The 27,012-nt window shown below is 44.8% G+C and overlaps 1 protein-coding gene across 2 annotated transcripts in view; it reads right to left on the reverse strand.

Moving 5' to 3' along the window:
- INTU (inturned planar cell polarity protein) overlaps positions 1 to 25,009 on the reverse strand; it is a 55,007-nt gene extending 29,998 nt beyond the window's left edge. The window contains exons 1-2 of one of the 2 annotated variants that reach the window (XM_066573771.1): positions 24,900 to 25,009; positions 1,293 to 1,852 (exon numbers count right to left, since the gene is read on the reverse strand). In XM_066573771.1, the coding sequence (XP_066429868.1) occupies positions 1,293 to 1,852; positions 24,900 to 24,988 (649 nt within the window). In that variant the 5' untranslated portion in view covers positions 24,989 to 25,009. Of the gene's footprint in view, positions 1 to 1,292; positions 1,853 to 18,007; positions 18,238 to 24,899 lie in introns of those variants that run through there. The other variant, XM_066573770.1, reaches the window with a different exon arrangement.
- Between the last annotated feature and the right edge of the window lie 2,003 nt (positions 25,010 to 27,012).

Genomic DNA, 27,012 nt, shown 5'->3' on the forward strand with positions numbered 1-27,012 from the left:
GCTTAACCCAGAGGGTATTGATAGGGCGCGCAAAGTGGTAAACATAAAAATTACTAAATTTGTTCAGTCCCTTGGGGGTATTACCATTCGCCATCGGGAGTTAGAAAATAGTGATTGGTGCGCACTTCGGGGGAATGGTGTCCATCTTAATGAGATGGGTCTGGACATCTTTCTTTCTAGGTTTCAGAATGGGTTGGAGGCGGCGCTGGATCTGGCATGTGGGGTGGGGTGGAATGCGGTGTATTAAGACGCCACATCCTTCGTGGCGAAGAGCCTCTCATGCCAGATTGGGTTACAGAAAGGCGGTCCCTTTAGCCCGTTTTGAGACCTCAACGGGCTTACAGGCGCCTTATGGGACTATATTGGTTTCTTTGGAAAGCATGGGAAGTCGGTTAAATAAGGTTAAGTTATAAAAGGTATATTTAAATTCATGTTAAAAAGTGTTAATTTAATAAAGCTGTGGCCTACCCCACGTGTTAAAATGCTAGATTGTTTTATGGTGTTTTTTTGGGTAAAAGGTAACGGTTAGGAAAAGGTGTAGAGTACCCCCAGTCCTGTGTCTAAATGGGCCTTAAGGAATTGTCAGCAAAGGCTCCAAACTGACCCTCTGACAGCAGCGTTATCATAGCCTTATTTTGCTAACATTTATACCCAATTGTTTCCTTGGGGGTAACTTATTTGAAACTTCTCATTACTAAGGGGTACTTGGCTAAAACAGGGTGAGAAACACTGTACTAGGAAACTGGTGTTTATACAATTTCACAATATACGAGTAAATCTGTAGATTGTGACTGTGCAGACCCCAGAGGTGGCTCCAACATTGCTACTGTGGGGCTTACAGCGATTAAGGTTTATATAGGAATGCCTACATAACCAGTCACACATGACAACGAGGACCCCATGCTATGTTGTCTGCACCAGGACATATGTTGTCTCTTGGTAGACCTCTGGCTGTGATGGGGAAAATCATGCTCTGTGTACTACACAATCTTTTCCAAGAGACTGCTGCTACCAATCCTGCATCGGTAGTTTTCCACTAATCCAACCACTTCTATTGCTTGTTGGTTAGTGGGATTTCTTAGGTTTTCAGTGAAACAGTTGTCTCATGAGGACTATCCCTTTCCATACAGTGTTTTAGGCTATATGGCCATCATAAAGTCTAGGAGTTAGAGCTCACAATAAAGAATGGCATCTGGTCTGGTAGACTAGGCCCATACATATACTACATAGTTGGCCATTTATTTTAATGGCCAGGACGTAAAGATATGACATAGGAATGAATGTCCTCTTACCGATAAGGATTTGACCACAACGGATAGACGGACTATCTGGAATAAAACCATGAACAACAAGCTTCTCAGGAGTAGATCGCCGATGTGGTGCGTCAGGTCCACCTTGCTTTTCCAACCTCTTGCTGTTCTTTGAAGACTGATGAACGATCCCTATCAGTCTCTGGAGTAGGCAGAGATTCTCATATGGTGCAGTATCAAGTAACCGGTTTGGATTCACATATAGACAAATATCCTTAAACTGTTGATGTACATGCATTCCAGTTTTTGGACTGGGCTGGTGCTTGAGGATGGAAGTAGGCCCCATTGGTCCATTTCGTCTAGAAGACCCCTTCTTTCTATTGTGCTTATTCCTCAATATTTTTGCAAGCTTTTTAAAACGTGGCTCATTTTTATTCTTCTTGGCATTTTCTGAAATGACTTCAGCTACATTTTCACAAAATCGGACATGGTTTACGCCTGGATTCAGAGGCAGAATTGTTTCTTCCTCTCCTTCACTTAATTCAAGATAAAACAGTTCTCCGTTGCGCTCCACTCTCTCCAACCATTCCGGCTCTAGATCACTACAACAAAAAAATATGTAAAAATGAACTAGTTTCGCAAAGTTTAGAAGTAATGCAAAACAGCGCTATAATAAGCCGGTTCTGAAGTCCCACCTACTGACTAATGGGAGGGGTGGTCGGCTGGGGAGGAACTGTACTATGACATCAGAGATAGCACTTGGGGACTATTAGTACAATTAATGAGTGCCGGTTGTGACTACTGGTAAAGTAAGAGGGGCCTGCTCTGCCTACTGAGGCAGCAAGGGACCCTGCAATGCCTAAGGGGGACATTGCGTGGACTGGGAATGTGGAGTCTCTGCTCTGATGACTGGGAAAGTGAAGTTTTTTTGTTTACCATTAAGGAAAGGCAAGGCACAGTTTTAACTACCTCTATTCCAATTACTAGGGGAGGGCAGATGAACATGACATAAAAGGCTGAGGGCTCCGGCACACTTGCATTTTTCTTGTGCATTTTTTTCACACGATTTTGCTTTTTTTTGTCAAGCGAAAGTCACTTGGACTTTCTAATGTTAAAAATGCTTTGGGATTTTCATGTGAGGCGATGGGTTTTTAATATTAGAATGTCCTATTGACTGTTGTGTTAAAAAAAAAAGCAGTAAAATCGCGCAAGAAAAACGCAAGTGTGCAGGAGTCCTAAGGCTGTAGTCACAGAGGCAAGGGTTATTTTTGGGCAATAAAAAAAAACGGACCATTATCCATTAGATTTTTATGTGCTTTTCCCTGTTCTGCACATGTGATCCTCTCGGTAAAGTGCTTTTAAAAAAAAGATCAGAATGGCTTGCAACTCACGCGCCATGCGATTCCAATCAGGTTTTTTTTTTTTAAGTTCCTGTAGAAAATAATGTGCGATTAAGAATTGCACAAAAATAGGACATGCGGCAATTTTTCAAACTAGGGCAATCAGGCCAAGAGAAAACTCGTTTGTGTAAATTAACCCATTCAAATTAGTGGGTTTTGTTCCCATTGTCAGGTCTATCCATCTCAGATATGGATAGAACTCACTGTGCTGTTGCAGGATCTAACTTTTAGAGCTGGCTCCTAGATCTGGCTAACATTTGTCAAGGGGTGCTAGAATAAAAAAAAAAAAAAAAAATGTAAATCGCTACAATAGACAACAGACAGATGTGAAATACAGTACAAAGCCAGTTCTTCACTTTACCAGCACATGAGAAAGTGACAGTTGGCAACCACCAGAGATATAGTGCAGTGACATGGGAGTGCTATTGCCCACAGCCTAGCTACACCGGTTCAGATTGTGTAAGAGCTAGAGATACTATTCTCCATCCAAACTAATTAGGATTTCGCCACCATGAATTGTCCGTCCTACATAGATTGAAGTTCATTCTGATTTGAACCTCTGTCATCCATCACCTCTTCAATACTTGCTTCACGGATAGTGGAGGAATTATACCGCAAGTAGCTGAGGGTTACTTTTTTCTTAAATAAACCATGGGAATGAAAACCAGATGCCCCCTCCTGAGACAGAACCGGCTCATATAAGCATTTTAGTATTCAGCCGCAGCTAAAGCGGCATTTCCACAGCACAGCCTCATTCATCTGTGGCTTTCAGATGGGAGACTGAATAAACAAGCATATCCACAAGGGCCGGGCTATTCTTTAGAAATGTTCAACATGAATGACATCTTTCTAATTCTGCTGCTGCTTTCTCCTTTACAATCACGGGACAGGACCTTACTTTGTGTGTCCTGCGGCACAAAGACCGACTATATTCAGGGTTTTGTTCTACTAAGCTTCTCAAGTTAGAACTTTTTTCCGCGCCAACTGCTTAAAACCTTGTAAAACTCTTTGATATGTTCCAAAAAAAAATCTTAATGCAGAACAGAAAGGTCAAAATTTTGCTACAAATTTTTACTCCGTTTACTTAAGATGCACGCATGGTTACATTTATAAAGACTACTTCTGGGAGGAGATGTGGAGCTGAAAATGGTACAGGCTCATTCATGGTTTTTTGTTGGTTTTCTTGAGTGACAGTTTTTATAGCTTGGGGATATGGTGCAATATATAAAATACACACATTTTTTTTTAATCCACCCCCCCCCCCCCCAAAAAAAAACAAACCAAAAAAAACCCTCTTTAGGTCAGATCAGTCTTCCATTGAGAATGGATTTCTAAAAGGGCTGTAATGGCTCCGCATTCATCATAGTGACATGTTTGTAACTTTGTCTTAAAAGGGGTCATCTTATCATTCCGACTCCTGAAGCTGGTCTGTGTCCACCAGAGGGTAAGCCACTGATACAAAGCAGCTCTACACTTATGTAGGCGTTGTACAAATCCACAATACACTGGCCATAGCTTTTATGGGGCCATACTGTACCTTCGATATGAAGGGCACAGTTTTTGTGTTCCTCGTAGATAACAGGACCCTTAAAGCGACTCTCCAGCTCTGGACAAACATGGCCAAACTGTTTTTCTAACTGCCTGATGCATTGGTTGTGTAAGACACTACATGTGGCTCACATGGGCAGCGCTGGTCAATCAAAGCAGGTGTAGTGACTTAGACTAATAATGCATACTATGCGCCAAGTAGTCAGAGAACCTGATGAGGCCATCTTTGTCCAGGCCCACAGTGTCACTTTAAGAAAGAAAAAAAAAGAAAACAAAGTGATATGCCCTAATAGGGTTTCTAGGAGTTCATTACATAGTGCTGCTGTACTTGATCCTTATATTTGGCTTTGCTCTGAGAATGGACTACACCGATTTAAGCATTTTTTCCCCAGAACACTATAATTAGAAGACTTACTCCAATTACATCATTATTTCCCTGGAAAACATACAATTTAATTTTTACACACACGTTGGATCAGCAGATCTATCAGCTTTAGGCTTCTTTCACATGAGCGCACATCGGCCAGCTGTTTTCACGGCCGACCGATATGCACTACCTTTGGGGTGAAAAAAAAAATGGTGAACGGGCGCACAAATCAAACGTTTGTGCTCTCATTCATATGGCCTGGTGAGGCGGGCACAAATCCGCTGACCTCACCAGGCCATTTTCCCTCCCTCCCAATCGCAGGCTCACCTCTCTTCCTCCCTGTTTGTCTGTGCAATGGGAGGGGCAGGACAGGGGTGGAGCTAAACACCAGTCTGCCCCGCCTCCCCCATTGATGGCTATGGACAAGGGGCGGGGAGAGGTCAGACACTTAGCTCCACCCCGTCCCACCCCTTGCCCATAGCATGAATGGGAGGAGGCAGAGCCAACCAGCGCTTGGCTACACCCCCTGTGAGAGAGGTGAGCCTGTAATTTTTTTTCCACGAAAGGAAATCACAATCGTTGTCCACTTGTGTGGGCGGACATGCAAGTGTTTTGTTTTAGCTAATGGATGTGGAATGCTGCGGACTGTCCACACGGGTGACTATAGCGGATTTCGCAATCCAAATCCGTCCGTACTGAGATTTTAGATGCAAATATGGAAGATAGGACAATAGCTCTGCAGCGCCACCTATTGGATGGCAGCATTCCTGCAAATCAATGTCCGACCCTTTAGGCCGGCTGCACACGGCCGTGACGGGCTCTGCTGCGGAATATTCCGCGGTGAAGCCCATCACGGTGCCCCCCAGAGACCCAATACTTACCAGCGGATCCGGCGTCCTGGGTCCCGCATGACGCTTCGGCGTGACGCGCCGCAGCGTCACAAGACATGCCACAGCGGTAGGCGATTTCACGCTATCTCCCGCTGTGCTACAGTGGAAGATAGCATGAACGGACGGCTTCCATTGACTGCAATGGAAGCCAGCTGCGCGTACACCCGCGGCAAATGGAGCATGCTGCGGGTGAGGACGGGAGATTTCACGGTGCGGAATTCCGCAATGGAAATCCGTCCGTGGGAAGGAGGCCTTATACAGGTCTTTATAACAATGATTCCTCCTAGGGGGGTGTCCTCACCTGTGCTATGCTATATCCGTAACTACCATTCACTTCAATGCAAGTTACAGAAGCAGCCCAAACCAGTGCCTCGGATGTTTCCTCAACAGCTGGCAGGGTATTCGGAAAACGCCCACAGATTCCCATCTTGGGAATACTCCTTTAAGGTTTTATCTAAATATCTACCTACCTTTTCTAACTGGGATGTAACTCTTCATTGTTGTTAGGGCCTGTTCATAGTTGGCGTGTATGCCAGGAGAGCATTCAAAGTACACGCTAGATGTATCTATAGGGGGCCATTAATCATACAGAGGCCAAAAGACTACTTTCTTCCTCCATGTGGCTGGTATATGTCAGTATACCTCAAAAAAGAAAAAAAGTATAGAATAGCATAATAGACTTTGCTGTTCCACCATCCCCTGCAAGCCAGGAGTAAAATTACATACTTTGGTCTAACCATGTAGCCTGTGGGTGATGGATCTCACTGTATGGCCTCTGTCACAAGCCTCCATAAAATGTACACATCATGAGCTTTTCTTGACATATCCGTTAAATGATGATAAATGGACGCCCAACACTGGCATCCCATAGGCATCTGTTTAACCCCTTAATGACGCGCCCCCCTTTTTTTCCCCCCATTTTCTTTTTCCTCCCCCCCTTAAAAAAATCGTAACTCCTTTCGACGTCACTGTATGAGGTCTTGTTTTTTGCAGGCCGAGTTGTAGTTTTCAATGGTGCTATATAACGTACCATATAATGTACTGAAAAACTTTTAAATAATTCAAAGTGGAGTAAAATGGAAAAAAAAAAAAAAAAAGACATTCCGCCATCTTTCAGTGCGTCTTGTTTCTACGACGCACAAACAGCAACAAAAGCGACATGATAACTTTATTCTGTGGGCCAGTGCGATTACTACGATACCCAACTTGTATAGGTTTTTTTTTTATTGTACTATTTTCTAATATCTTCTGTGGTCATCTTCTGCACGCAATAACTTTTTTATTTTTCCATCAACGTAGTTGAGCAAGGGCTCATTTTTTGCAGGATGTCCTGTAGTTTCTGCTAGTACCACTTCGGAATACATATGACTTTTTGATCGCTTTTTTGCGTTTTTTCTGGGAGACAGGGTGACTGAAAAAGTGCATTTCTGGTGTTCTTTATTTATTTTTTTTCAGACAACGTTCACCGTGGGGGGTAAATAATGCACTATTTTGAGAGATCGGACTTTTACATACGCGGCGATACCAATTATGTGTTTTTATTTCATTTATATTTTTTAATTATAGATATGGCAAAAGGGGGGGTGATTTAAATTTTATAATTAAAAAAAACCCTTTATTGATCATTTTTAACTTTACTTTTAAGTCCCCCTGGGGGACTACAACATGCGATGCTTTCATCGCTCCTGCAGTATGACGTAATACTATAGCATTACGTCATACTGCAATTTGACCTTTCAGAAGGCCCCCGGCTGCCATGACACCTGTATGGCTCCCCCGATCTCACTGCGGGGGGGGGGGGGGGGGGGGGCGGGGGGCGCCCTATGGGACCCCCTAACATCTTTCGGGGGATTTAAATGCCGCTGTCAGAATTGACAGCAGCATTTAAAGTGTTAATAGCCGCGATCAGCCCATCGCGGCTATTGCCCGCGGATGTCAGCTGTAATTAACAGCTGAAGCCTGCACTGTATGAAGAGAGGTTGCCCCACGACCTCTCTTCATACATACGCCGACGCTCCAGGACGTAAATGTACATCCTGGAGAAGGAAGGGGTTAAAGGGTACACCTTATAATCTGTTAAATAGAGACCATTATAGTCTCTAGATGACAAACCTCACGTTAGGTATTCGTCACAGCTTCCATTTAGCGTATATGTCAGGACCATTTCCCAGCATATATATATTAAACGGAGGGAAAATAAACTGATGTAACCATGCATAAGGCCCAAGTTACATTACTGAGCAGATTTAAGTGGGCCATATACATTAGATCAGCCAGAACTAATGCTCTAACTTTTATCGGAGCCTCCTGACAGCAGGATCAGGCATACTAAATTTCAATATGCCCAATTCTTTGTTCCCGTGAGAGATAAGCTGCTGCCAGAGGAGTCTAGTAACAGCTTTCCCTTCTCCCAATTTAATTATTCATACAGTCAGCCAAACCAAGTTTCCCTTGGAAACATAGGAGGATATCTTGGAGACAACCTCTGTATCTGCTGTAGTCATCATCCTTCATCTACTTTGTAAGAGACCAGAAAGCGACACAGAGCACATATTATATATATGACGGCAAAGCCTGGGATGGATGGGCACAGCACAGCCTCGAAGGACAACTTGGCTTAGTGGTGAGAAGAGCAAATATTTTACATCCTACATTGGAGTAAAATGCCAACTAGCACATCACGTACCTGGAAATCAGCAGAAAAATACTGATATTACAACACACTATTGTGCAGAACATCTGATGGAGAGATAAGAGTTACCTTGAAGTCACAGGGATGCATCACTGCCATGGCAACTAGGAGTCATTAATAACTGACGTTTGTTCTTTCAAGTAGTGTTACAATGTAGCACATAACAATGGACTCTGCGAGCTGCTACAGACCTCTAATAGAATCCACACATTATATGCTGTTTCATGTGCTTCAGGATGGGCGCTGATGCTCAACACCAGATTGACATCATTACATGAGAAGTCACGGTGCGGAACCTCTTGATGAACTATGTAAAGCCGTTCCAATACAAGTATCTCTAGAGGTCGTCTGCCACGGAGATCTTCTTTCCATACATATGGGACAAATATGGTGTGAACTGAGCCCGAAAAGTGAGATGCAGTTCCAGAGATTTATGGGTGTGCCAGTCTCTGCCCTGATGCGGTGTGTGCCATCATGAACAGGCTGCCCGCCCTGTAGATGGGTCAGAGGCTGAAAACAACATGCATTGGGGGAAAAAAGGCGCAGGGGTGATTCATCATTGGAAGTCAGAGCCAAAAGAATGGCATATGTGTGCATACGTCTGCATGCTGTCTGTTGTGATCCAATTGGAAAAAAGCATTAGAAATACATATATATATATATAAGTGAGTTACCGATTTTAGTTATTCCTTTCTATCTTAAAGCGCCTGGCATCCTTCTCCTCATGTGGGTCATGTAATCCCATTCCGACTACCTGATATTTACTTGGCTTTATGTTATTTCAGTCAGCGTAATTCCTGTGCGATATTATTTCAGGGACCCTACTATACAAGCTCTTCATGCGGGAAGAGGGAAACCAAATCATATCAGCTACTGATGATGATTAGAGGCTCCTGCCACATAATTATATTGAAGGATATCACAGCTCATTCTCTGGACAATTATGGTTTGTAGTTTATACAGAATGCAGAAGATAACGGTAGTGTACTCCCAGCAGGCAGAGATGGTACTAGCTCCAGCTGGTTATGCGGTGCTGTGCAGATGAATCATGGGAGTATTAGGCCCAATGCCCACGGACAGATTATTGCTGCTAGATGCCCGCTGTGAATTCCACAGCAGTGTCCGTCCATAGACATAAAAGATTCTTCCCTGCCCATGAGCAGAAATCAACTGCGATTTTCAGCTCGTGGAGAAGAATAGCAGCATGCTCTATTCTGTGCGGAAAATTGCATAGACGCTTCCATTGCAGTCAATGGAAGCAGTTCGTCCTGCAGCAAGTCGCTGCAGATCTGTGTCATCGCCAGCGTGATGGCAACGCCATGCCCTGCACGTTGTCCGAGACACTCGCTGCGGATGCGGACAGGTGAGTATAGGGGGTCTCTGGCTGGAACCGGGACTGATTCTACTGCAAGATTTCACAATCAGAATCCGACCAGGCCATGGGCATGAGGCCTTAGAGAAATTGAGCAGGAAGAAATAGCCACATGAAAATTGTATCCGCTAAATACCTTGCAGTACCACCTATTGGATATCAATATCAGACCCTTTGTACGGGTCCTTATAACAAGGATTAGAAATAGGAAACCAAGCCAGAAAACCACACATACAGCTGTTTCGGGGCACTGTCATGCCCCAACCCACTCACCCCCTAGGTGTTTCCACACACTTTTTGGTTGCTCTCCTTAAGAAGAGACGACACCCCTCTTGATGAACTCCTGTAAACAGAATTAGTGGTAGGCTGTAATTCCTAGATTCTACTACGTCCAGTCATGAAAGCACACCTCGAGCAATACCAGATTACAACTTTCTCGAGGGCTGAGTCAATAGGAATATGTTAATATGTACATTTTAGGTCAATGGTGCTCGTTACTGAACCTTTACTAATTAAAAGCACCATGGACTTAATAATCCCCATACCCATTTACAGGTTTCAAATTATGGTCTGATACAAACCATTTGGTTTCTTAACTAAAAATAAAGTTGAGTAACTGCCTAACCCCTGTTCCTCTTCAGGGACTGGAACAATTATGGTACACTAAGTCTCAGGAGACCATCTGTCCCTTCTTCTAACTTTTGTTGCAAAATGGTTGAGTTCTTAGGCTGGGTTCCCACTGCATGGAAATCTCGTGGCTTGGCTGCACGGAAGACCTGCGGGATTTCCTCGGGAGAACTGCAGCTTCAAAACCTGCGGCATTTCGCTGCGGGTTTTGGAGCGGTTGGGTCGTCGGCATTCCGTTGTGGCTTTCTCTTCCCATAGAGAGGAGTAAGGCCGCAACAGAAAAAAAAAAAAAAATTTGACATGCTGCGGCTGTCAATTCCATACCACATCGCTGGTTCAGCCTGGCTTTGCCGCGACGGATTGGCCGGCCTGTGTGCATGAGATTTTTGCAAAATCTCGTCCACATGGCTGGCTAATCCTGGGATTAGAAGCCGCGGGTGCATTTGCCGCACAATGCATGGAATTTCTGCAGCAAATCCATGCCGTGTGAACCCAGCCTTATAGTTTATTCAAAATCTTCTAGGTAAAAAGAGGTAAACTTGTATCCGGGAGGCTTGAGTTGAGAATTGAGTTCCTACCCCTTCCACCTTTCGGATAAGTCCATCTACTCAATTTACCTCTGCTTTTTTGATCTCTGGTCTGAAATCTATTTTTCTGAAAGGAGGATTTTTCCCTAGGCTTTTTTTCTCTGGGAATCTTTTTATTCTTATAAACAGTTTTTTGAAAATTTAATCAAGCTTGTCCCAAACATATATTCACCCTGGAAGGGGATGGAACATAACATTTTGATACGGTGTCTCTGCTCCAAGATTTAAGCCAGAATGCTCTGTGAGCAGAAATTACTTAGTACTGTACCTTTTGCCCCAAATCTGACTGACTCCGCACCAACGATCATGCAAATTCCTCTACACCTGTTACCCTGTTTATTGGGCATCCTTGTGCCGGGGGTGTCAGGGAGAGGCTCAGCCCTACCCTGTCCTTGGCCATGTGCGTCCCTCCGTAAGGGAACCGTGACAAGCCAACACTTTACCCTCCCAGCTCCTCAATGTATACCCTTGTGTCTGGGGTTACCCTACCGTACGCTGCAGAAGTAGTGGAAAATGTGTTTTTGCCAGTATGGCCATTTCATCTACACAGATTTGATAACTATAAGCCTAATGTAGACCTGAAAAGCGTATGTTTGTATCCCCTATATTGCAGTACAACATTCCAACGCAGCTCCATGTATACACACGTCAGACTTTGGGCAAACATCTGATGTGAGAAAAACACTACCAAAGCGAGAGGTCTCTCTCCTAGTCCCCTCTGATCACCTACAGGCAGGAGCAGCTCTCATTTCGGCTCTCTAATTAGAAATTGATAGACAAGATAAACACTCATTGATTTTTCTAGACACGCTGTAATGCAGTTCTGACCACAAGGATCTTGGCGAGAACCTTGCATTACAGAAAGTTGGCCATACTGCACAGCCCCTATAGCCCTGAGGGCAGCTACCTGGAGGGTTCCTACATAAACGGTAACTTCAGATAGCTCCCGATTGGGTCTTCTGATTGACGCTGACAGGAGCCAAGTTGGCTTTTCAGGCCCAGACTCGTCAGACAGTTCTCTAAAAGTAGGAAATTGTGGGCAAAAGATCTACTCCAAATCAATTTACATTAGCAAATGTGAGCATTAAAAATTTACATTGATGAAAGCAGTGAAGGGTGGAGAGTGAGCGGCTTACATTACAGCAGCTGGACTGAGTACATAGTAACCCGATCCAGAAGAGGACGGCACCATTAATCAGCCGGTGTTGTCATCATGTTTACAGACCAACGCAGTAGCTGTTCTTACGGAGAAGCATCAGCCACCTTCATGGCGACATCTAGAGACCCGATCCTATACAGATGATATACAGGACCTCCTCTCCCGTAAGACATGCCGCAGAGGAGCAGCTTACTACGTGTAATGCAGCACGACATACAGGCACAATATAGAAAAGGCATCCCTTTGGGTTGTTCACATCACTGGTACAGTAGACTATTGCTGCTCTCTGCTTCTCAGATTGTCGCACAGCACACATACGCTGCGGTCATGTGCAGAACACCACACATTACAAGTCCAACTCTCATGAAAGCCTTGCACAAGAATAGGACATGCAGCAATTTATCAAACATAGACTAATCGGTCCAAGTGAGAAATTCAAATGAAATTCTAATGAATCGGTTCCTCTCCCATGTGAGTTTTGCCCACTTCGGACCCCGATAGAACTTGCATGGAATTCTAGCCCATGTGAATACACCCTAATGTGGCCATGGAACTCATTGAAGTTTAAGAGCACTGAACTCAGATTACCAAAGAACTATGGTTATGGAAATTTAGTTTACGTGACCCTCAGGTGGTCTGTGTCCAGAGGCGCTAAAGACTAGAGATGAGCGAGCACCCAAATGCTCGGGTTCGCGTTATTCGAGTCGAGCTTTTCGTAAAATTCGAGAGCTCTACTCGAGTAACGAACCCCATTGACTTCAATAGGAGACCCGAGGATTTTTGTATGGGGGGCCGCCGGGTCCCGAATTTTTTTCCCTCTATCTCTCTCTGCCTGCCATTGACGTGTGCTGCGTCGCGGCGGGAAGGGTCCAAAACAGGCACGTCACAGCGGGGAGGAGCCAAAAGCTGGGGCGGGGTCAAACTCAGCTTGATGCTCGTTCGAGTAACGAGCACCATTGAGTACGCCAATACTCGAATGAGCATCAAGCTCGGCACAGTATGTTCGCTCAACTCTACTAAAGACACTAAAATGTGACTGTATAGGGGCTGTCTGAAGCTGGGTCCACAGCAACGCTGTTTATTTCAGACAAAAAAAACAACACCTGTATGAGAGTGGTCTTAGACATCCAGGGTTGTTTTTTCCCCCCAAGCGTTTAGTGCGGCGTTTTAAACACCCACTAAAAACACTATAAAATGCCTCCATTGATTTCAATTGGCTTCTCAGATGAGCTTTTCGAATGGCGTCTGCTCTATTGTGGTGTGTTTCAGTGACTTAACACATCTCATCACCCATTGTAAAAACGCTGTCAAACACGTTAAAAAAACTCATTAGAAATTACTATAAAACGCGGGCGATTCAAAGGCGATACACCTATTAGGCACCGTGAGACCAATTATCCTTCAGCCAAGCGCCTAGAAATGGTTCCAACAGACACAGGAGCCTATAGCGATGGTGCCCCCTTTCTCTGGATGGCAGACAACTAAATAGCTGGAGCTGCTTGTGCTTGTCAGACAATTACATGATCCTCTCTACTGGTGGTCTGTTGAGAGTATCCTGAGCCCAGTCACCTTGTGTGCCGTCATGCATCCACCGGTCCCAACACCAGTCTGCTCAGAACGGCCCAGATGCCGGGAATTTGTTAAAATGACTATCCAGCTTCTCACATTCCAATAGTGCGCTCCTCTCAAGCTCTGTTAACTGGGCGACATCGAAGACGGGTCTAGTGGCCAACAAGCTCTACACAAGTGGAAGAAGGGGTCACTACACACAAGGAGCCTCCGAGAGCCTTTTATAGGCCAAGGGGGAACAACTAGGGCCTCAGGTGACAAGACCGTTCATCTAATCACACTGAAATTCTAATTATATCTGCCTGAGATGGAACTGCATGCCGGGTTTTACAGCAAATAAGAAAGATGGAAAAATACCCCCTAGGTGTCCTCACACACTTTTTGGGTGCTCTCCTTAAGGGGACAGGACACCGCTTCTGAGTTTTGCAGCAATGGCAACTTCTAGGGGCTGGATTTTTTTGCTTTACATAGATTCTTTATTATATTTTGGGAAGGGAAACAAATAGGAAGAAAGTAAGGGAAAATATAGGAGAATGTAAATGAGGGAGGAGTATAATCAATCAGTAAAAGACAGCAGAATTGTCCATTGTTCTTGTTCAATCAAGGAAGGCAAAGAACTTTATAGCCATGGAGGCCATGATAGGAAGTAGTGAACGGACACCGGAAAACAGAAAGATCTCAGGTTAAATTAACGGAAGGATAATAAAGTGAATTATCTTGGTCTGATGTATAGATAGCTTATCGTTGTTCTGAACCTCCTCTCGTTAAGTTGACGAGTCCCTGGTTTGTTCAGGAGATGAGGTTTGCAAAGGAAAGTATCTCCAAAGAAATACTGGCTTTGGGGAGAGGCTGGTTATTGCGTTTAAGAGATTTGAATGTATTAGGGATTAAAGACTGGAAAGGGGTAAACCCACTTATTGTAGGCATTATCCAAGTATTGATCTTATGCCATATTCTCATGGTTAGACTTGTTAAGGGTTGTTACTCTTTTTTGGGGGTGAATGCAGACGGCCTGGTCGGATCCCGCTGCGAGAATTCTTGCAGCGGGATGTGAGCAGTGCTCCTGCAGTGACCCGCGGCTCACCTCCTCCGACAAATGCGCAGTGCAGAGCTGGTGCGTCAGTGGTGACATTACTGTGCGGGCCCCCGTGAAGCTCGCACAGAAATAGGAGGTGCTGCTATTTGTTAACCGTGAAAGTTTTCACACTGTCAAATCACGGCTCTCTGCATAGGATTGCATGAACCAACGCAATCCTAAGGCAGTGTGCACGAGTTGAAATTCTACGGGAAATCTTGTAGAATTATATGGAATAGGCCATAGTAATTGCTTGATATTCCCGTCCAGGGCTCTTTCACATGAGCGTATATCGGCAACCGTTTTCACAGCCGGCCGATATACGCTACGATATGATATATTGGATTCCAATGCATCAGATAACATGGCTGTATCCCCGCGCCGTAAAAGCGCCCGTCTGGGCCAATATAGCCCCAGGGCCTGGAAAGATAGTCCTGGAACTATCTTTCCGGTCGGAATACGTTGGCCGCTGCATGGGCTCCTATGGGAGCCAATGCCAACAGCCTGAGAAGGGAGGTGGGAGGGAACTTAGTAGTTAGACTGCTAAACTCCCTCCCTCTTTTCTCCTCCAGATGTTTGTAAAGGGGAGGGGGCGGAGCTAAGCCCCACTCCCTTCCATTGCAAACAGCCGGAGGGGAAAGGCCGCGGCATATATGCGCCGGGGCTGTGCTGTCTGAACAGGCGCACAAACGTTAGATTTGTGCGCTCGTTCACTCTGGCAGGTGTATGTAAAAACACCTACAGCTGTGTGAAAGAGCCCTCAGGGAGGGAAGGTCAAGATCAACCCATATTTGCAATCTGATGGACGGGCTACATCAATCATAAAAGTAATATGTGTAGTGTTTTTATATAATTCAAAGTCAGGGAGGACAGTTCCTGCCAGATTTCTGGGTTTAACCCTTTGCAATCCAATTTCGGATTCGGGGTTTCCTAGGGGGCTTTCTCTTTCTGCCATTATGCTATGGCACCATCTGCTGGCTAGAGCCAGTACTGCAGTATGGGACATGCTGGAGAGGCCCACCCAACAACAAAACGGCCAGTAATATATAGAAAGAATACCCTGCCAGAAATCTTCCAACATTGAAGCTGCACAGCCTTCAATCAGAATGTCTTCAGACAGTGGCTTGGAAAGGGTTAATTACATTTGTATATTTGACTCTGAAGCCTTCATCTTCCCATATACATTTCATTTATTGAAGGTTTGGGGGATGTCTATGGGTCGGGCTTGTAGCAAGTAAACACGTTTTGGGATAATTACTCATTTTTCTTACCAAACCCCGTGATTTGCGCGAGTTCCATGACACTAAACCTTTTCCTATCCTCTCTAACAGGTCTGACGTGTAAAGCGGAAGGATTGGAAAGGGATGGGGAGATTTTAGTCGCCAGATAAAAGGTTATGTGTTTACTGGTATTTTTAAAATAGGAGATTTTAGCGATTGCAGACCAAATCATTATCTTTATTAAGAAGTTCTAACTTGGAGAAATCAAGTTTAAAGTTGGATATTTGAGCAAATAGTTCTGTTTTTTTGCATGTTGGCAAGAAACTTGGAAAAACGTGCCATCAATTGGACGTTGGGTTTTTGTTTTATGTGCGTGAAAAATGGATGACGCAGGAGTAAAAATGGATGCATAAGGGCTCCTGCCCACGGACGGATATTTGCTGCGGAATCTGCGGCGGGCGTCTGCTTCGCAGCAAATAGCGCCCATAACATGCTATGGGAAATCGCTTCTTCCTGAACACTTGCGGAAACAAAATTGCGGTTTCCGCAAGCAGAGGAAAAAAAAAATAATTATATAATATATATATATATATATATATATATATATATATATATATATACACATACACACATACACAAAAAAAATCACTGCATCCTCCATTTTTTTTTTGCGGATTCTTTATGGACGACTTCCATTGAAGTCGTCCGATCCACTGCCCTTTCGCAGTCACAGATGCTGCGTCCTCGGTAGGCAGTGGCGCGGGAAAACCAGTAGTTTTAAAAATCTGTACTGCACATGTTCGACAGCTCGCCATGCGGACCATCCACAGTGCAGAAGAAAAAGAAGCTAACCAGGTCCGCGCAGACGCCGCTGCTGGCAGAGTAGGGTTCTGCATGCAGAATCCTGCTCTGCTGTGTACAGTGGGCCTATAGATGGGGCACTGTAAGACCCACATAGCAGAAAGGATGCCCAGATTTGTGGTCTGACCAATACCACCCAGCGGACCGCACTGATTTACAGCAGGTTCCATGGTAAATCTGCATTCATACTGCATTGGGAGACGGGGCAACATCAGGTATCGGCCCTTATAAGCAGCACGTGGGCCATTGACTTCTATACCGTACACCTCCGTTTTCAGTCTGCCGCCTTTTGATGTAAATTACGAGGACGGCCGCGCTGCGGTATAACTGAGGGTACGATCCCACATCGGGCAGTAATCCGGCTCACTTACTGTGGAAAGCATTCACTACAACAATTGCGCACGCTGCAGCTTTGAGACTCCAAGACTATCTTCCGTTACGGATTTTTATGGTTTGAAGTGAATGCGGTTGTTGAAACTCCGTCGCCTTACATTTAGGCCGCCTCCACATGGCCGGATTGAGGAATCCACAGCCGTCGCCCTCACGGACAGTCCGTGGTATTTCACATCTATTAGCAAGAATAGAACATTTGCATGTTCGCTCACATGAGCGGGCAGCGATTGTGATTTCCGATCGCAAAAAAAAAAGATAAAATTAAATCGCAGCATGTTCTATTTTTGTTCGGACGGCTTCCATTGAAGTCAGTGGAAGAAGTCGGACCTGCAGCCCTTCCACAATTGACATAGCGCAAAGGTTGCTAATTTCGCATAATCGCCAAGCGACGGTGTGTCAAAAGCTGCGATTTAGAAAAATTATTTTTTTTATGTCCAACGGTGAGCCATCCGGACCATCTGAGTACAGATTAAATACGCGGCCGCCGGCCGGGCGCAGTGTCTGATTCGCTGCAGGCTCCCACATGAGGAGTCCGCCCGTTCACGTGCAGCGGCCTTACTGTAAAGAATTCTAGAGTGCGTGAGCGCACTCGCAACCGGTCTCACGGGCGTATTGTCAGTGCACAGCGCCAGCAATCTTCCCTGCGTCACACTGATTGCTGTTGGGCCACTCAAACCTGCAAAAAAAAAAAAATAGCGGCAGGTTCTATCTTGGCGCGTACCATGTGCGCATTAACGCCAATATAGTGTATGGGGGTTGGCAGCACCCGCGGATCGGTTACAGGTGACCATAGCAAGTGGCAGCTTACTGCGCAAATGTCATGGTAATTGTGGATCAGTGGTGACACACGGGGCTACTACAGTGAGCCGATTGGCCAATTCACAAACACGTCTGCGCCGGACGAGTTACAAGAAAGATCAAGTGGATGCAGGGAACGTTATAAATAACAGAAGTTGTATCCCATACTTATATATATATATATACACCCTGCAGTTACCTGGAGCAGCTGCTGCAGTCAGTATAGGAGGATGAGCGGCTGTCCCATCCTCCTCCATCATCCTCCTCCTCCTCATGGGGGTTACTGTCCCTCAGCCCTTCCATAGTCCGGCACCTGCTGCTACAGGTCAGCACCACATGACGCACAGCACCCTGTACTCCGGCAGCCCCCGCATTACACCACACAGCTGACGTGCAAAGCGTTAGTAGCAACAGCTCCAGGTAAGTTGGAAGCTCCGCCTCTTTCCGGACTACGGACTTCGTGATTGGGCCGACCAAACATGTGATATTCTCCAGCGCATTGGCTTCTGGTAGTTGTAGTAAAGATGTTACTTACGTGGGGACTTAGTCAGCGCTGTAAACTACATCTCCCAGAGTTCTTTTCGGCCAAAGCATTGTGAGTCTGTGGCGATAGACTGGTGAAGAGTTTAAAGGGACTTATAGAAACCTTATGAGTTGGCAGCGGGGGTGACGCGCTGGTGGGCAATGGTTTCCAAACCAGCGGGTGTAATAGTGTATAGCATTGCTTGTCGTGGTGCAGTTGTAGTAGAAATTTAGGATATGTGCAGACAGAGTAGAAATAATAACAGATAACACCCTATAACAGATGAAGGATAATTGTTGGTGTAAACGCAGCTGAATGATGAATCCGTCACTTTTCATTCATCCGTTTCAGCCATAATAATCATTGTTGGCTCATTCACTTATCATTCGCTTTAAATACCGATCATTCATGCATTCTCATTTACTTATACATTGAATGTGAACGACTGGACACGTCAACCATGTATCTTGCTGTATAAACAGGCTGCGCGAGCGAACTCGTTCAAACGGCAAGCCAGCGAGTTTAAACCGACCTTAAATCCGAAATTCGCAAACAACTTTTGTTGCAGATTTCACTTGTTGCATTGCAATGAATTAAATCCGTTTCTTCGCCGCGATAGAGCCTAGTGTGGATGTAACAATCTACAGCACGAGCGTTTCTCCTGCTGCCAGTGATTGGCGTTTGTGAGAACCGCCGATCGCTTTGGCGCGGGATCTCGGAGCACGTAATGCAGCCGTTCCGATGTGTGAACTCTCCTACAGGTCATGTTCACATTGAACGGATTTACTGCAGATTTTCCGTCCGCACGGAAAATCCGCGGTATTTCCGGTAGCCGCAAAGTGGATGATCTTGTCAAAATCTCATTCACACTGCACAAAAAATCCGCATTGTGAAAATGTACATTGGCGGGCCCGAGGCGATGCTAAATTTTCGCTGGCAGAATCCTAGCAAAAATTGTGCAGTACTTAGTGTATGTTCACACAGTGGAATCCACCCTGGAAAATTTCCCATGAACTTACCTCTTATATCCGCGGATTTGCATGCGGAATTTACCCCGTCAATGGGCAACATTAATAGGTGTTATTTCAACACGGAAAATCTTGTTTCTGTGCGTTTTTGCATCAAGAAGTGAAGTCATTTTTAGAGGTGGAGTTCATGTGAAGTTTTTCCGCAGTGAACTGCGCTGTGTGAACTTACCCTTACAGTACAAGCCATGGAGGGGGACGACGCTTTAAAGATCTCCTTCACATGGAACGGAAACTTTCCACAACAAATTCACTGCATTTCTGAAAAATGCTACAGATTCTAAATCCGCAGAATGTCTATTTATGTTGCGCAATTTAACCCTTACAAGGGTTACATTCTGCAGCTAATCCACTATTAAGGTGACCGTATAGCACCAGATTTATGCTATGGACCGCAATAGAGAGGCCGAAATCTGCAGGAAATCCGCAACAGCAGCTGGGGGTTTTGCACAGCAGATTCCTGCGCTGAAAATGCAAATTTGGTTCAGATAATATGTGCAACAATAGCGCCAGATTTGTTAAAGCAGATTCTACTCACGAAAATGCAGAATATTTTCTGTATGGTAAATCTGCAACAAATCCGCCCCGTGTGAACATAGCCTTATTAGTCACAGCAGTGACCCCTCAAGCCATACCGCTCCATAGCAACAGCTCACCACATTAGCATTTGGTGCACCTATCCCAGTAGTCACAGCGGTGCTCCCTCTCTAGAGGGGGCACAGCCATACCGCCCCATAGCAGTAGTGCACCACGTTAGCATTTGGTGCACCTATCCCAGTAGTCACAGCAGTGCTCCCTCTCTAGAGAGGGCACGGCCATACTGCTCCATAGCATTAGGTACAACTATCCCAGCAGTTGCAGTCCATCTCCATGCTCCTGGACCAGAGGTGTGGTGTGTGTTATCTGTTTTATCTGGTGCTTCCCTCAGTGGATGGAGCTCAGGTGTGTCCTAATCTGGGCACCGCCTATTATCACCACTCACGGCTCATTTCTTCCCCCAGCTCTCCTACTCCATTCTCCAAAAGGATCTCCCAGCAGTCCTTAGTGGATTCACCTTGCAGTTGTAATGGATTGGATTCCACCTTTTCTCTTAATCCCTTAGGTTGCATTCCCACGAACATATATCGGCTCGGTTTTCACGCTGAGCCGATATGCGTCGTCCTCATGTGAAGGGGAGGGGATGGAAAAGCCAGGAGCAGGAACTGAGCTCCCACCCCCTCTCTACCTCCTCTCCGCCCCTCTGCACTATTTGCAATGAAAGGAGGTGGGACAGGGGCGGGGCTAAGTGGTGCAAATTAGCCCCATCCCCAGCCTGCCTCTCCCCATTGCAAATAGTGCAGAGGGGTGGAGAGGAGGCAGAGAGGGGGCGGGAGCTCAGTTCCTGCTCCTGGCTCTTCCATCCTCTCCCCCCTGCACATGAGGACGACGTATATCGGCTCGGCGTGAAAACCGAGCCGATATACGTTCGTGGGAATGCAGCCTTAAGGACATGGACCCTTTTTTTCCATTTTGGTTTTTCTTACCCCCTTTTAAAAAATCATAACTATTTTATTTATCCACTGCCATTGCTGTCTGAGGGCTTGTTTTTTGCGGGATTAGTTATATTTTTCAACCATATACTAAAAAACTTAAAAAAAATTGTAAGTGGAGTGAAATGGAGAAAAAATGAAATTCCACCATCTTTGGGTTTGTCCTGTTTCTATGATATACAAACTGCAACAAAAATGACATGATAAACTTCATTCTATGGGTCAGAATGATTACTAAGATACCAAAATGAAATTGTTTTTTTTTTTTTTTTTTTGCTGTACTACTTTTATGTTTTTCAAAAGATATTTGAATATGTTTAAATTATTTTCTGCCGCCATCTTCTGACAGTCATAACTTTTTTAGTTTTCCGCTGTCATTTTTTGCAGGACATCCTGTAGTTTCTTGTGGTAACATTTTTGTTGCATACGAGTTATTGATTGCATTTTTTCTTGGAGACTGGGTGACCAAAAAAGCACAATTCTGGTGTTCTTCATTTTTTTTTCTGATGACGTTCACCGTGCAGGGTGAGGGTGCATTCAGACGACCGTACATTGGCCGCATATTCACGCCCAGCCGATATACGGCGTCTCTCTTTGCAGGCGGAGGAGGCTCGAAGAGCCAGGAGCAGTGCACTGAGCTCCCGCCCCCTCTCTGCCACCTCTCCACCTCTCTGCACTATTTTCAATGATGAGAGGTGGGACAGGGTGGAGCTAATTCCCAGAACTTAGCCCCACCGCTGTCCCGCCTCCTCTCATTGCAAATAGTGCAGAGGGGCAGAGAAACTCTTCCAGCCTCCTCCCCCTGCAGAGAGAGACACCGTATATCGGCCGGCGTAAATAATGCGTTACTTTGATTGGACTTTTATGGACGCAGTGATACCAAATATGTATGTTTTGTTTTATGATTTAGATTCTTTTATTTTAAATATGGCAAAAGAGGGGTTTTTTTTAAACTTTTATTATGTCCCTTTTCTTTTTCAAAAAAAGTAACAATAATTTTAAAATAATTTTACTAATGATAATTAGTAAAACTTTTTTTAAATTATCTTTCCTTTTTTTTGTCCCCATGGGGATATGAACTTGCGATGCTTTGATCGCTCCTGCAGTATGGTGTAATGCCATGGCATTACATCATATCGCAATCTGACAGGCATTCTATCAAGCCACGCCATAGGCTGGCTTGATAGGCACTCTGCAATGGCAGCCCTGGGGCCTTTCAGAAGGCCCCAGCTGCCATGACAACCGCACGGCAACCTACAATCTTATCGCAGGAGCTGTACGGGACCCTGAGCATCAGTCAGAGCATTTCAATTTAAAGGGTTAACAGCTCCAATGAGCGGCGCGGTAAATCGGAGCTGTTGTGAATGGTGGAGTGGGATCGACCTGTGTCCCCCTCCGTACATACACTGAAGCTGTAGGACGTAACTGTATGTCCTGCAGCGTTAAGGGGCTAAAGGGTTTGCAAAGTCGTCAACGACTGAATGGTTAATCATGATCTCACCATTTGTGCTTTTTCTGGAACACCCTAAATAACCCTACAAGATTGAAAACTATAGGGGTTGTCTCTCTCTGCGCTCAATATCCAGCCTCAAGGCATGATGGCCTTTGTCTATGGTTAAATAGCCCATGAGCTCCAGGCTTTTAAGCTTGACATGATGCCTCTATAGCCTCCACGCTTCCGTCTAGGACCTCTGTGCCTTTTACCTATGTCTTAAGGCCTCTTGGCTCGGCTGCTGACCTACAACCTCTGGGCTTAGCCCGTGAGTAGATGAAGCCTCTGTTTCCTCACCATACATGATCAGTAATGGCCCAGGTAATAAATACCTTATGGATGACTAAGGTAAGACTGTTCTGATGATTACATAAGAACAAGATGAGAAGAACATGCAGTTTTGGATATATGATCTTTAGGATCAATTTTTGTTACTTTGATTTTAGTTAGTTCTTACGTGACAAGCTAAGTATCTACACATATCCGGCTAATTTGAGCTGAAACTAGATGCCAGGGATTTGTTGACATTTTGGCCAAAATATGGAAGCTAGCAATCCACGTCACGGCTTCCAGCATTACCGCTAGTCCCTACACTAACCAGGAGTCCAGGGACATAACAAAACAAAACCACAAGACACAAACCTTTCTTGCAGCCACTACACATAGAACCTGCTCACACCACACAGTGAGAGAATGAGAACAGAGACAAGCTGAGCACACCCACACCTGGGAAGACAGCTTTATGTGACAGCTTCACACAGAGTGGACTGTGTGACTGGAGACACACACGCCCAGCCAGCACAATCCCCCACACCTGAGCAGGAAAGCTCCAGAGAACCTGTAGTACCACTGTTCCCAAGAGACACACGTGACAGGTGTATTTGCTTAACTTCACCCATGTAACCAGCTTATCCCCATTCAGTTGAATAGGTCTAAGTTACAATACTAGACAAAGGTGATACTGTCTTCACATCCGGGGTACAGACTTGTACTGCTGTTTTAGGCTCTCAGGCTTTTACCGGAGCAACCACTGTCAATAACACCTTTTACAAATGTGTTTGGCTAAGTTGAACCCTGGCATAATTGTTGTTGATTTATTTTTTTGGTGTCAAATTCTGTAACAAAAACCCACAATGTACGATACAACACATGTGAATGGGTTTAAAAATCACCATTCACATGCTACGGAAAATATTTCCAATACCGCAGCGTGCTGTATTTGTGGTGTTTGCCAGATTTCCATGCTTGCCACAGTATTACTCAGATAGAAAAAACATTATAACATACTCCATTGGACTCCGTACGTACAGAGGAATAGTTGCTATGCTCCATTTTACAATGCCTGCCTGTGATCTGCTTTTATCTGTAAACCTTTCTTACAATGCAGTTGCTAATATACAACGCCGTGGCTCTGCTCCATCACAGGGCATTTTTTTTGAAAGGTCGGCATTGGAGGCTGTCAGATCAGCAAAGTCAAGTTATTAGACGTCATGTTCAGCCTTGATCATTCTCTAGCTGTGCAGCTGGTAACAGACGCTGGAAATACAATGTAACAATGAAAGGTGACATTGTGGCTGTGAAGATTTATAAAAATGGACATAAAAAAATGATGCAATCTGATCATTTGTTGGATTTGAGGCTTTCAGGTATTTATTTTATAAGCGAGACAGAATTGGACGTTTTGCTCGGGGAGTCTGGCAGGACCTCAACTAATGCTGGTCATGGACACATAATAGTTATTAGCCGACGGCTATCAGCCCTGACTAATCAAAAACCTTCATATTTGACTTGCTCAAATGCATCTATATGCTTTCCATTAGAGCAGTGTTTCCTAACATCAGTCCGCAGAGACCCCAACAGGTCATGTTTTCAGGATATCCTATAGTAAGAACACCTGTGGTAATGTCTCAGGCACTGACAATAATTACATCGCCTGTGCAACACTCAGGAAATCCTAAAAACATGACCTGCTGGGGGTCTCTGAGTACTGGAGTTGAGAAACGCTGCATTAGAGAGAGATAAGTGGCTGCTGGACGCCTATGATGCTGCTTATCTTAAGGAAAACTATTTGATTGGATAGGTTGAAATCTATGGGACACCTATAGCGGGTGCAGAAAGATATTGTATTGCTATTGAATCCTAAAGATACCGGTGTATGTGTCAGGAACAAATTAATGCCTTGTGCCAATTTACTGTACCACGCTCTAACAAGACTGAATATGAATGTGAGGACTATTGCTGTAGATTGCCCAGTATTCACCTGTCAGACACTAATTACCTTACATCAATAGTCAAATTAACCTCCTATTGACTTGAAGCATGATCACCCAGGTACATATACCCATTTTCTGTACGTATGAAGAATAAGAACACAGTTCATTATCAAAAATGCAATAAAATATCTGTGATCAGATAAAGTCGGAGGTCATGCCTAAAATACACAGACCAGAGAGCTACCTGCTCCCACTTCCAGGCTCTTTCATAACTCAAGAACAACCTGAATTGTAATCTCATTTACTTACCTGTGCAACAAGATGCTTTGGACAGAATCCAGGTCTTCGAGGTTCTTACTGACAGCCCTTGGGATGATGTGAGCGCCAACGTTATACATGGTCCTACTAGAGCTTGACTCCTTGCACAGAGAAGGTGTTTCTATTCCATGTTCATCCTGTAGGTGCCTAATTGATGGATGCAGTGATTTACATGGAGGACTCAGATATCCAAGTAATTTCTGCAGATATAAGAGCCTTGGAGCTGAATGCTGCTATAATGTATCCCTGTTTGTGCCCCATCCTTCAACCGAGCTCCAGCAGAGGAGTGAGTGGCCACCGTCAAGTAGAGGTCCCTTGTCCCCACCTCCTTTAGGGACCTAATGTGCTGTGCTATCGGTGCGGTAAACTCTGCCATCCTCTCTCCTGTCTCTCAGCAGCTCCTAGTTGTGATCCTACCAAAGTCTCAGCCCTCCCACTCCCCATTCATCTCACAGACGTCAGGGAGATGAAAAAAGACCAGCGAGAGCTCAGAGACTTGTCCCACAGTGACTTGCCAGGTACTGCTTAACTCATGCTAAGAATTTAGAACTTCAGCACTAGCTTCCTGAAAGATCATTTTCCTACAAAATAAAGCTCACCTGTAAATTTAAGCACTTCAAGGGGTTTTGCCACAAAAAGTAGTATTCATAACTGGAAGGTGTATGTAAAAATAAGGAAGTTTGCAATGAGGATGCAGTAAAAATACTTTTTCTGACTTGAGAACTTAAATTGGTGTCGATGGCGCCCACTATTTTACTCTTGGATCCAGTACCTGCAGCAGTGGACTTGCATGCGCTATTGTTCTTCTTTTTCTTCGTCCTGGTGGAGGCACATCGGAAGGAAGATTCGGCTTCAGAAATTGTGCCTACAGTTATAGGACCACAAGGAACTAGTGGGAGAGGCAGCATCAGGAGTGTCATATGGTGCAGCTCTACTGCCAACCACTAACCAAGCCGCGGGGGACGCAAGAATTAAAAAAGGTGGCAATGTGAATTGTAAAATGTTTTTTTAGCCATTAACAGGTGTATTTTTATTAATGACCTTTGCTTTTGGGTGTAAGACGGTTATTAGGGTAATTCTTTCATTTCTTCCCCCCATGTGTAGACTAACATATGGTGCTGTTAGATGAGGTGACAGGAAGACAGGTACAGTGTATTTTTTTTTTCTTATATACTTTTTAAACTCGCCCTCTTTCTAGTTCCCACGGCATTCACCGCTGAAGTCCATGTGCCACATGAAAATCTGACTCTCTTCAGATTCCCATTTGTATGCTCTCCTATACAAGTCTATGGGAGAGCACACACAGGACTTTATACAGATTCCAGCTCCCCGGAAGTGGGTAATTATATATTAAAAAAATGTATCACCCGGCTCCCTGTCAGACGACCTCCTCAACAACACCATAAGTAAGTTTATGGTGCTTTAGGCAGGTGATAAGTTCCATTTAAATATTTTTTGTATGTCTTTCTAGGAAAGCTGGGTAACAACTAGTTTGATAGCAATTACCTCTCACACATCCAATGTCAACTAACTTCCCATGAAACCTGAAAGGCAAGTCTGCCAAATTGATAGTTCACCACACTATTCTGTGCGGCGTCAATGCTGGAAATGAAGGGAAGACTGCTTAGTCAGCGACCTTATTAGTCTCTGTTTCAGCAATGGGAGTTTATAGTTCTGTCCCCATCTTCCAGTCAGGCAAAACCCAAGGATGGAGTCATGTTGTAGTGTGAACCCAGCCTTCAAGGTGCTCCAACTTCAAATGAACCTCTGGTTTCAGGGCAAGAAGAGGAGGAGGATTTGTTACCTGTACTTGGTCTTCTCTGCTGCCCCTCCATTCTGCTGGTTCTGAGGCCCATTTTTGGCTGTCCAAGATAGATAAAGCAATTTTCTAATTACCTAAAGCACACTGCGCAATGCTCTCTGATTGGCCCGCACATTGTCACTTGAGCAGCTCTGGCCAATCAGAGAGCATGAATAGTGGGTTGGTAGTTTAACACAATCAATTCACTGTGGGGTTTAGATAGTCTGAAGGTTATGACACCCGGAAATGGAACCTGAACCCAGTGCATCGGACGGATGGCAGAGAAAAGAAGTGCAGATAATG

Source organism: Eleutherodactylus coqui, chromosome 7, assembly GCF_035609145.1.
Source record: "Eleutherodactylus coqui strain aEleCoq1 chromosome 7, aEleCoq1.hap1, whole genome shotgun sequence".
In the NCBI taxonomy this organism is placed as follows: Eukaryota; Metazoa; Chordata; class Amphibia; order Anura; family Eleutherodactylidae; genus Eleutherodactylus; species Eleutherodactylus coqui.